The sequence below is a fragment of the Hyperoodon ampullatus genome (assembly GCF_949752795.1).
Source record: "Hyperoodon ampullatus genome assembly, chromosome: 2".
Taxonomy (NCBI): domain Eukaryota; kingdom Metazoa; phylum Chordata; class Mammalia; order Artiodactyla; family Ziphiidae; genus Hyperoodon; species Hyperoodon ampullatus.
In genome coordinates, this window is record NC_136915.1 from 106,366,733 (window position 1) to 106,379,132 (window position 12,400).

Sequence of the window (12,400 nt, forward strand, 5' to 3'; positions counted from 1 at the left end):
CATAAACTAGGTTCTAATATAATGTGCTACATAGTTCACGAAGTGATTCTAAATATAATATTAGATAGTTTATCTGAAAACTCTTGAAGAGAAAATAGCAAAGATAAATCCTGACAAACTGTGTCATTCAGATGTAAAAAAAAAAGGCCCCCAAATTAGGGAAATGTCTGAATATTAAAGTAAATAGTTATTTCAAGGTCTACACACTTACAGGACGCATGTGTCATATTTGCTGTTTCAGTACAGTTTATATAAAATGAAATTTTCTGATTGAACAATCTTCGATGTATCTGCTTTCCCTGCCAATTTCAGCTCTCTCCTAACTCTCTGTGAATAACAGATTTTAATTTTATATATGAAGAATGAGACAGGAAGGATTTAGACAGAAGCAGAGTTAACCAGAAAAATACCACAGTCCCTAAGGCTATTCACAACAGGAGCAAATAGTCCTACAAACGTCACCAATTCCTAAAAGCTCCACAGTATAACAACCTAATCATAATGATGATGCTGGGTCATCAAGAAAGAGTGTTCTATAGACTCTCTTTACTAAAGCAGAAAACATCTAGTAGAGTTTGGAAATATTTCCTAGGAGAAAAAGGGTCAATTTTTAAACAAAGTTTTAGCTCTTATAGGGAATACTTTTCTGAAAAATTTTATTTGTCCACAATTCCTTTTTTCCTGATAATGAAAAATAAAGGAGATATTACTATAGTTGCTGTAGCCACCTATAGACACTTATCAGAAAAAGTTGCAATCTTTTAATGACAATAAATCACTGTCAAATTTGTTTTAAGTGACTAAATTACCAAGTACGACGCGAGGAGAAAAACACCATGAGGGATTCAATCTGATGATTTACAGTGTGTTAACAAAGAATTTGGATAGTTCAACCTCTGGGGGGCAGCTTTTTGATTCTTGGATCAACTATCCATTTCTCTTTGCCTGCGGCAGCACAGTTGCCTAGCATGAAAATGTTCTCCAAAAAGCCAGAGCCAGAAGCCACCAATGGGGCTTGGGAAAAAGAATGTCATATAGAAAAGAAAGGTCAGTGAGTCTCTTGCCCAGTTTGCTCACCTGTTTCTTCCAGAATCTCTGAATCCTTTAGCAAAAGGGTTTCTGTCAATTTTTAATCTGGTGATCTGGAAACAAACAAAAAAAGCATGAATTTTATTTATATTAACTGACTTCTTTTTTGGTTGCTCCTAGAACGTTAACAAAAATCACTCTGTTAACAACAACTGCTGTTTTTATTTAGTTTCCTCTTAGTTTGAGATTTATATTGAAGTTGATACAGGACTTGGTCCTGGCACACAGAAGTCTGACCCATCTGACCCACGTCTCCCAAAAAACCAAGGTTTTCCCAGTATGCGACTCTGTAAGCTCTCTTCTGCTCACCATCCTTGCCCCAAAATGGTGATAAATCACTTGCCCAGACAAACAAAGGTATCAAAATGGAAAATTGGACAGTGGTCAGATCAATAGTGCATGACACACAGGAGACAGTTGAAACATGCTTGTTGAATGAATGAGTGAGCAAGTGAGTGAAGAACGAATGAATGGGTTCAGTCAATCCAATCAGGTGCAATCAGATCACCAAACGAATGAATGGGTTCAGTCAATCCAATCAGGTGCAATCAGGTGACCAGACAACCTGCCTCAGCCTGAAAGAACCAAATAGTTGACTGCGTTTCCCATTTCACTTAAGTTGTGCCTTTCTTGCCGCTAAGTGTTGTTCATTTGATGACCTAAAATGGTCGTGTAAAGACACAAAAAAGGAGCTGGACTTTTGTCAAGGTTGCATCCAAAGAAAAATCTACAAATGTGGGACGGGATGGGGCAGGACACAGTGCAACTCACCCAGTCTCCAAGTCCCACAAGCCAATCAGAAGAAACAAAGAAGCAGCTTCATAAGGCTGAGCAAATCCAATGCAAACAGTTGTGTGACGTGGGTTGGATGGGTCCTTAGTAGACATCTGGTTCGACCTCCGCTCAATGCAAGAGTCCCTTTCTACTGCATCCTATCTTAGTCCCCTCCCACTCTGCAACCGTATATATTACCCTCTGGCCTCCAGACTAGAATGGCCTGACCAATGAATTCCATCTGCGCTCTTGTGTTTCCGCCTTTAGCCTTTGTCATGGGAGGCATTTGGATACCTCCTGTCTGAACCTGATGTTAATGACTCGCTGTATTCAAGCCATAGAGACTTAGAGGTGTGGGTTAAGGAGCTCAGGAAAGGAGGAAAGTCACTCTCAGTAGAAGGTAATTCTGGAAAGAAGGGGATCTCATTTTTAAGACCATCTTCCCATTTCTGATCACCATAGAATTTATCACTAGGACGGCTGAAGTTGTTTCTTGTGTTGCAAATCTTTCCAAGTCCCTCTTCTGTCTCACTTCATCAGAGTGGAATTTCCCAAAGCCACATTCTAAAGGTCTTTAAAACGCAATGTGAGATTCTGACAGACTCTGACTTGAAAGTACCAAAGTTTTTTTTTCCCCCTAAACGTCCTTTGCCTCTAGAGTGGCACACTAATAATGTAGCACTCATAATGAAGCAAAAGCAATTTTACATCTATTTTATAGGCCAGAGCAGGAGCCTGAAACTTTGGCTTTCTAAAGTCTAGTGTCTGCCTTGTGAATATTGCATTGAGTTTAAAGATTGTCACTGCTTTTCTGTTGTTGACTTAAAATCAGTTCTTTCTTCCTCCATAATCCACAGCAATAAACCACACACTATATTTTCTTTTCAAGTTGGGGTTATAATATTTTATTTTCTCCTTCAAGTTGGCTTATCCTGTCTGACTCATTTATGATAGGGGTTTCTGATATATGATTGTGCTGCTATGTTTTGGGGGCACAGACCCCTGTAAATATAACGACCTTCTATTTCATGGTCCTGGGAGAAATGGTTGAAAACCAGTTCCCCACAGCTCCCTGTATCTCAGGCCAAGGAGTCTGCATGGAGATTTAGTAGACAAATGACACCAAATGTTAGGAAACACAACACCTCTATACTTGTTTCAAAGCTTTTATTGTGGGATTTGGGCCGCTTTATGAAGAGTGTGATTGTGCTACTCATTATTCATTTATTATCAAGTGCCTTTTGTGTGCAAAGCAATGTGACAGGTAGCACAGGTGACAGCATGGCAGACAGTCAGTATACAGCTGTGTATCATCCCCCCCAAGAAGTTGATAATTGAGGAGAAAAAAGAAGACATACATATTAATAATTACAATGTAAAACAGAAAGTGATAAGGTTTGAAATAAAGGTAAAGGGCCCCAAGAGCTTAAAGGAAGCAGTAATTGCTCCGAACTGAAAGGCTGTGGGGTTTCACTTTAGAGGAAGCACATGAACCAAGCTGGGAAGGATGCATAGGATTTTAATGAAAACTGCAAAAAGGGGAGAAAGGAACAAGGGAAGCATTTCAGAAGAAAGGTCCTATGTAAGCCATAGAATTGAAGTGGAAAGGAATGAAGCATGTTTGAGAAACACTGAAGATTCCAATTTGACCAGAGCACAGGGTACAGGAAGAGAAGCAGTGAGAAAGAAAGCTGAGATGCTGGCCTGAGGCCACATCATGAAAAGCTTTTACTACCCTGCAGACATTTAGATACCTTATAGGTAGAAGAGAGCAATCCTAGCTATCCAAACCAAATTATGATCCCAGTTAATGCTTGTGCTGACAACTTAGGCTATATCTACAAATACCAAGGGTAACAATGATAGTATTTTGGAGGAATAAATCAATGTATTCACAACCTCAATAATCCTTAGTTTCTAATAGTCCCATGGTTTCCATATCAAGAAACTCCTGGTAGACTCAGTATAGAAAAGGATGCAAATGAGAGCTTGCTGTCCTACAGGAGACAAGGATGTTGCATAAGGTTGAATTCTCATCAGGTAGAAAAAGAAATAAAAATCCTCCCCTTCCACTCCAGTGGAACATGAGAAGAGAGGAGAGAGACAGAAGAGAAGCAATCAGTTAGACTTACATGTGCCTTAGCTTTCTACTCAAACCAAAATCCAAGGGCGGGTGGGGGGAGACTCAGAGGAACACTAGCAGGGTCACCTCCATACACACATGGGGGTGGCTGCACCAGTATAAGTGCTGTAGGAAGAGGCCTGAGTTAGGATCCCCAAGCCTTCCATGGCCCTTCGGCAGTGGGTCAGGGACTCAGAGGTCCTCACATGCCATGACAGGGAAGGCAGGGTGAACCTGACATAGAGGTGCTACAGTCCAGACAGGAGTCAAACAGAGGCCCTGGATGAGAACTGAGGTGAGGCTGAGTCATTCAGGGAGGCCCAGGAGGTCCAACTGAGGCAAGAACACAAAAGCACAAGGTCAGCAGTCTCCTGCCAGTAAAACAAATCAACGCAAGGAACCCCAGGACCAGCCCAGACCTGACCCCACCCCAGCAGAGGCCAGTGAGGCCCAAAGAACAGCACAGGGGTCCACAAGCAACCACAGTGAAGGCTCAGAAACCTCACTGCCTCCACCCCTGCCCATGCACCGTACATCTAGAGACCGTCTGGAACAGGAGGCGAGGCTCATTTGAATAGTTAATTTTCAACCCTCCCCTCAATTATATTTATCAACTAGGCTCAAATATGGCGGTCGATCTCCACCTCGTCACCTTAGACCAGGTCAGTGTTGTATTTTGACTAAACTACTCTAAATGCTCTTCAAACTGATCTCCCTTCTTCCACTCTTGTCCCTGTCCAATCTCTTCTCTTCATTCAGCAACCAAAGCGATCTTGGTTAACACACCATAGCTGGACGATGTCATTCCTTCAGTGCCTACCACTATGCTCAGAATTCAATCCAAACTCCTTGCTGGCCTTGTGGGGCCAGCATGACCTGACCCCTGCCTATCTCTCCATCCCCACCCACCCTCCCCTGACTCTGGTCCCCAGGCTCCAGGCAACCTGAGCTGCTCTCAGTGCTGGAATGTGCCAAGCTCTTTTCCTGCTCAGACTCCTCACATGCACCCTACCTCCAGACTGCAATGCTCTCTTCTGTACTCTTCATATAGCTGACTCCTCATCCTAAGTCTGAATCTAAATGTTATCTCCTGAGAGGGGTCTTCCTTGATCCATCCCTCCAAAATAGGATATTTCTGCCACTCTCTTTAACTACACCCTCTTTAATTCCATCTTTACTCTTAACCCAGTTGGTAATTATACATTTATTTTGTTGTTTACATATTTACTATGTGTCTCTCCCCCTAGACTACAACCAGGAACCCTGTCTATTTGATATACCATTTTATGAAGCAGAACCGAATATGACGTGCTATTCATGCTCAATGAGTATTTGTCAGTGAATGCATGGAGTGAGGGAGTAAATGAATGAATGAGGATGCGGGAAACAGAAATCACCAGTCCCAAAGCCATCACAAGCCTTAGAGAATACAGGTCAAACAACTCCCCCAATCCCATTTGCTTTCACTGTAGGCATTACAGACAAAAGTCTTGAATGTCTTTCCAGTCAGAACAAGGTCTATTAGTAACTTCCATTTTAGCTAAAGCTATGCTACAGCAGTCATGCTCAAACTTGGTCTGATGATGATGAGGCAACATGGAAAATACAGAGGTTGTGGAAGCATTTTTCTTCCCTGATTTTCTTTCCATAACCTTATACTGATGTTTGTAGTCTGAGTTATTGAAGACTATGGCACATAGGGGGTGATTACTGGCTTGCCACCATTCATTTTAATCATTTTCCCTCACTATTTTGCCTAGTAACATAGAGGCAGTTAATAAATGAGGTATACCTCACCATGCACAGTGCAGACATAAATAGCACAACCTACAAAGAAAATGAAACCTAAATATTCTCAGTATAATTTTACAGGACTAAGGCTCAAAGGGACTTCCCTTATTAACACTCTCTTATTCTTATTTTTTTTTACCATATTGCTTGAAAAGTGTTCCATCAGGATAAAAAAAAATTTAAGCCAACATAAAAAAAAATTCTGCACTAAGTTGATTGGAAAGTTAGAGCAAAACTGGCTCAATAGTTCAGGATATAATGAGTGGCTCAGAAATCCTATTGAGTTTGCTTATACAACCCTGGCTGTGGTTTCAGACCTCCTATCTAGTTCATGCAGCCAATTCTCATCAAGAAATAAGACTGTATTAATTGAGGAGAACAGGGCTGTGTCATTTTGAAATCTAGTTTCCTGTTTGGAAAAAAAAAATCAAGATTCAGCAGTCTTTTTCCCTTAGAGAGGACAAAGACTCTGCAATGGAAATTTCCTGCTAATTCCATGAGGACATATTGGCGTCAGCTTCTTCCAAGGAAAAGCATTAAGTGTAGAATCACCTTTATTCCCACTTCTACCACCTTGTTCTCCATGATGAGAGTCTGGGCATGGTGTACTTTCCTCTCTGCGATAAGCCTGCCAAGTTGGCACTCCAAGAGCAAATAATAGTAATAATAACTTCAGTATGCTAGCAGCCCTGGGAGTCTATGCATCAGTCAGCAAGGGTGAGAAGGAATGGGAAAGGGGGAAAGAAAAGCATAAACTGTTTCATGAAAATAGAAACTCTTTCTTCACACTTCACTCCTACTTATATCCAAGGAAGCAGAACCACGGATACATAAGGAAACTGGTAGTAGAGGTATGCTGGCTAATTATTCAGTCATTTTCCAAGCATGTAGTCAGTACTATGCATAGACTATAAATATCTTAGAATTATGGAAATGGAAGGGTCCTTCCTCCTAATTAGTGGTTTCTGGGCTTCAAAATGTCATAGGCCAATTCTAATCCCCTCCCCTTCCAACATGTGAAGGATCAACATTGGCATTACAATTTTTTATTCTATCAAATAAAGAGAATTAACAGTTCTCTATTATCTCCTGCGATCATTATTCCATAAAATAAATGACATTTCAGTAACGAACTGAAGCCCAGAAAGACAAAATAGCTTGCTCAGAGTGACACAGGTAGCTAGTGGAGAATTTAGGACTAAAATCCAGGTCTCCAAATGCCTAACCCATTGCTATCTGTGGAACAGGACACTGCCTTTTCTTAGGAAGGCTGGGCAATGGTTCATTTCAGTTCCGTTCCCTCTATTGTCCTTCCTGACTTGTGCTCCTTCAAACAAGTCCCTGAGAACAATGAGGATCACTGACTCTTCTCTCTTTCCTTTCTCATAGCCTTCCTAACCCTTCCCTTTAAAAAAAAAAAAAAAAAAAATGAAGGGCTTCCCTGGTGGCACAGTGGTTGAGAGTCCGCCTGCTGATGCAGGGGACACGGGTTCGTGCTCCGGTCCGGGAAAATCCCACATGCCGCGGAGCGGCTGGGCCCGTGAGCCATGGCCGCTGAGCCTGCGCGTCTGGAGCCTGTGCTCCGCCACGGGAGAGGCCACAATAGTGAGAGGCCCGCGTATCGCAAAAAAAAAAAAAAAAAAAAAAAATGAAGTAAACAACTTTGCTTTAAAATATTATTTGTTCTCAATCTAGAAGGTTGAAGGGAATAAAAACACAGTAATCACTGAATATAGCTCACAAAAGAGAACAGTTTATATTACCCAGCATCTTCATGACAAGTCTGAAAATTATTGTTAGGTAATGGATCTGACTTACAGGATGCAGACCTCAAGATTCCTGGGGGAGAGACCTGAGGTTAGTTTGCTTTATTAGAAGGCACTGTATCATATTAAGTCATATCTACACAGCCAAAGGGAATGTTAAACAATCACACTTGATTTACCCAGGGACTGGAGGCTTGTTAAACAGGCAAAAGCTGTTATCTAGATTTTAAAATGGGCAGAATTGAGAATGACTCATCTATTTTGAATGTCAGCACATCATGAATTCACTAATGTGACATGAGAACAGAGAGATCAAGGTAGTTACCTACTGAATATAATACCTTCGAGAGCCCATGTAGCTCCTCCAATTCCCAAGAATCTACTTTCTCCTTAATGAGCAATTTATTCTTTAAAATTGCCTCTATTCCCCACTATCCTTCATGCCTGTGCAGATGCAGGTATTTAGCAATGTAGGCTGACTACTGACAATTTGATGCCAGGTTTGTGTCAGTGACTTAATGCAGGTTCCCTCGTCTAGTCCTTATAATTCTATGAGGCCAGGACATTTTCAGACCAGAAACACAAGTTGAAAGGGGTTAAGAAACTTGCTCAAGGTCACACAATTCACTAGTGAAAAGGTCAGAAACCAAACTAGATATGTCTACTACCAAGTCCCATGATCTTAGTCATGGCATCCTACCCCCACCAAACCACCACTGCCCCTCTCAAGTCCAAATATAGACAAAATATTTATATGAATAGAATGTACTCAGGTGCAGGAACACTGTGAAATAATGCAAAGGAAGTGAAAGGGATTTCAGGTACCCATGTTTGGTCTTCACAGTGAGCTGTAGGTTTTTAGTTTTAGCTTGGGTTATACTGATCCTTCTTAGCCTCTAGAACCAATTTCAGTGAGGCAGTAAAATGGTCATTCATCAGTGTTCTAGTTTGCTCTACAAACTACGTTCTAGAGTCATATTTACTGCCACATCTCTCTGTCTTCCTGAGAAAGTAATGATTAAAATGGCGGCTGGGGTAGTCTTGGAAAAGATCCAAACAATTTTTCAAAGAACTTAGACTTATATTCCCCCTTTTCTGTAACACAGTTAATCCCAAAGTTCCAGTTGCTCAAAAGCCATGTCTATATTGCTGCTTTTTCTAGCATCAGAGCTTAAGAAATCTTGATTATTAAAGTTTATATTAATATAAAGTTTTTAAGGACTCTCCATGGTCTCTGTAATTTTACTATCTGAAGAGTTTGAGAGAGCTTAATAATTTTAAAATAGCATCCATGGCAAACTAAAGCTCTTCTTCTACTTTAGATCAAATGTGACATCTAAAAGTTGGGAACACTTTACAGCTGCTGAGAAAGCCCAACAACCATATAGCACTTAACATTTATTGGACTAAAGGGTTGTTGTATATCAAATTCCCCTGAAGGTAAAAAGCATCTAAGGAATTTTATCAGGGTGTGCCATGAAAGATAGAAAAATTCTTTCTACTGTATATGAACTAAAGATTGTATAACTCACTTTCACCTGCCTGTTACATACTAAGCCCTTGATAAATATTTAGTAAATGAATGTTTTTCCTCATTGCTTTCTTTGTCAGAGCACAGTATCCATTAGAAAAGGTATTAAGTACTATAGTATACGTCCATTTTGCTCCAAGCAGGCCCAAAATAAAAGTAAGCAGATTTTCAAGCAAACAGAGTTTCTAAAACTCTGTTTTAGAAAAGAATTCACTGCAGAATCCTACAAATTAGACAATTTACCAAAATATGAAATACAATCTAACTTACAAAAATGAGATTCACATACAACTTTCAGAGAACTGCATAAAGTGAGATCACTTGTAAATCCAACCAGTCACCCTCCTCAGAAAAAGAACATTGTTTAGAAATGCCCACAGTAATTCCAGACTTGGCCTCTCTCTTCCCCTCAGCCACTCACTGGCTAATTAGCCCACTGGCTAATGCTTATGTATCTCAATGTCAGAAAAAGCATCAGTTCTTCCACAAAAACTTCCCTCATTCCCCAAACCAAAACAAACAAACAAACAAAAAACCATGTCCACAACTCTGTCGTTAAGTTATTCCACTGTATTATCATTATGTATTTATGTGTCTTTCATTCAACTAAAACTCTTCTTTTCTTAGGGAGAAATGTCTTAATCTGCTAAGCTTAGAATATTGTAAATTCTCAATAAATATTAATGGAATGAATGAATATATTACTAACATAAAAACATACACATCTTAGGATGTGGCTGGTGAGCACATGGAGGCCAGTTTAGTCTGAAAGTGTAAATGGAAGCAGTGGGTCTGACATAGAGTTTGAGAGCCTTGATGACTTTGATGTAGCCTGATGGACGGCTCCACGGAGAGGATAAGAGGGAAGGAATGAATCAAACCTCAGGAATTTCAAGTGATGAGGAACATTTGCCAGGATGTAGTAGAGATCATGAAACATGGGTACAAGTACAGAGAGACATGAAAATGACTTAGGAGGTTTGGTCCTCCTGGTCAAAGATCTTGCCTCTGATCTAAATCTAGACTCTGACAGCTGCTACTAGGCATTACCCCCTTGTCATCACCAGTGCCGCGTGTGCGCCGCCAGCCTGGTGTCTCTCATTCCAGCATTTCAGTGCCATGCAGAAGGACTAAGCACTTCTTACAAAAGGATGAGTAAACTCCTTTAAAAGCAGCTGCAGCAGGAGACTCTCCAAGGCAGCCTCTTACCTGCTGGTTCTGATAGGCCGTGACTGTGGTAAACACGGTCTCAGGAAAGTTGAATGTTTTCACTCCATCCCCAACAGGGACGGCTTTGGTGGGTGAAAGGTCGCTGCTGAAATCCTTGCGAATCACATGAACCCGAGGCTGGTATTTGTGCATAGAGTGAAGAATGATCTGAAATGAGAAGGGGAAACATTACTCCAGAGTTGTCTCTAAGGTCCCTACATCTTTTCCAGCTCTCATACAAACAAAATTACAGGATAAAAGTGTTACAGGAAGAGCACAGTTTAGAGGTGGGATGTATGGGAAACTGGAAATCAGTGTACTTTCCCATGGCTGGAAGGACTAAGTGATCGGATAGCATCACATCACATGGAACCATGTAGCAAATATCCCAATCATAGGTGGTGAGCGCAATATGTTTGCTTTAATTAAGGATAAATACTGAATGAATCGGTTCCAGTACCAGCAGACATCACTCCACTAAAAGGTCTCAGAACCTCTGCTATGTGACAGTTGTTCCCTCCTGCTTCAAATTTTCAGCACGAGTTCATCTGTCTTTAAATTCTACAAGCTATTATTTGCACTTTGTTATTGATTTTACGGACATTCTCTTATGTCATGTCAGAGTTAAGGGTATATGCGTCTTCTCTCTTCCTTAGAAAATTATCATTTCCCTAAAGATAGGAGCCATGGTTTTAGCTTCTTTCATCTCCCCATATCATCCAGTATGGATCCCGGCATTCAGTGAAAATTCAGTATGTGTTTCACTGCCAAAAATAAATTAATAACATCAGTTGCACCAATTATACCTGGCAAGCCTTACAACCTATCCTTCTCTTATAAATTCATAAACTTCTTGACCAATCAGCCAGAACTGTCCCCACAACAGTTTCCCTGAGTTTACTGCCCTGTGAGTTATTCTATTAAATACTGTGATTTATTCACCATTTTAAAATGTGTCCTCTGTTTCTGTCACTGAATTCTCCTGACTTGACCGTGAGTTCCTGGAGCACAAGAACTCTGTCTGATAAACACAACCTGACTTACAGCAGACGTTTGCTGAATGTTAGATTTGTAATAAATATAATTTCACAAAAGGAAAAAAAACTTTATGCTTACTTATTTAAAATTACTCAAAGATTCATTTGAGATTCTCAAAATCTCAAATGAGTTTAAGAATCTCAAAAAGATTCTTATTTTACCTGTTTGAAAAAAGCCTGGGGCTAGTCATTTCTAGAGCAAAAAAGCAGGAAGAGGGAAGAAGAGGAAGATGGGATTATTTGACTCACATGTCCTTGATCATCCAATTCATTGTTGGTCAGCTTGAGTTTGTCGAAACTGACCACCTGTCTCATCCAAGTATCTCCAGAAGCTAGAGAATCAGGGTGTATATAAACTCTTGGAGGCACAGGGGAATCAGCGTTGCCAGCCACCATCCACTTGGAGCTGTGATACACATATCTGAGACAGAGAGGGAGAGAGCAGAACTCAGAGACAGATGCAGAGAGGGAATAGAGGCCCAGGAAATAATTAGGGACAGGAGGGAGGAGACACAAAGAGATGAGAAGAATGGAGTAGGATGGATTAAACAGAGAATACAGAGGAGAAAGAGAGAAGGGTGGATAACCAGGGAAAATGAAATAGAGATGGAAATGGAAAACAAGATGGGTGGGGGAGGGCAGGGAAGTGTTGTAGTTAATGATCAAAGCTGCAGCTCTCACAAGGAAAACATTCTCACAGTCCTTTTTCTTTCTTCTTCCTCTCCTTGCTTTGCACCCCTGTGTGCACACAGGCATCCTGAACCCACGTGTTTAGCTATGGAAAAGGTATTTTACTGCAACCTTTCACCTTTCAAATGCAAACCATATAATCCATTGGCCACTTGTTCAGGATTTGGTTCCTTATTAAAAACATCTTCCATATTGTCCTATAAAACACAGCCATGTGCAGAGACCCTCCAAGCCTCTCACTTGTTAACCATTTCCTAGCTAAGAGTCTGAATTTAGAAGCATTTCAGTGAAAACCTAGTTTTGAACATCATCATCTTCCACATTATTTTCCCACAAAGTCACCGGAAATGAGACTAGGTTAATCAAAGTCTTCCCACTAACTGGGAAGACT

General features: G+C 40.7%; 1 protein-coding gene across 1 annotated transcript in view; it reads right to left on the reverse strand.

The window, feature by feature from the left end:
- The window catches only part of TBX15 (T-box transcription factor 15), a gene marked incomplete at both ends in the record, with an annotated part of 100,528 nt that overhangs the window by 22,521 nt on the left and 65,607 nt on the right, over window positions 1–12,400 (reverse strand). The window contains 3 exons of the mRNA XM_079697507.1: window positions 1,078–1,142; window positions 10,283–10,450; window positions 11,569–11,740. Of these exons, the coding sequence (XP_079553633.1) occupies window positions 1,078–1,142; window positions 10,283–10,450; window positions 11,569–11,740 (405 nt within the window). The remainder of the gene's footprint in view (window positions 1–1,077; window positions 1,143–10,282; window positions 10,451–11,568; window positions 11,741–12,400) is intronic.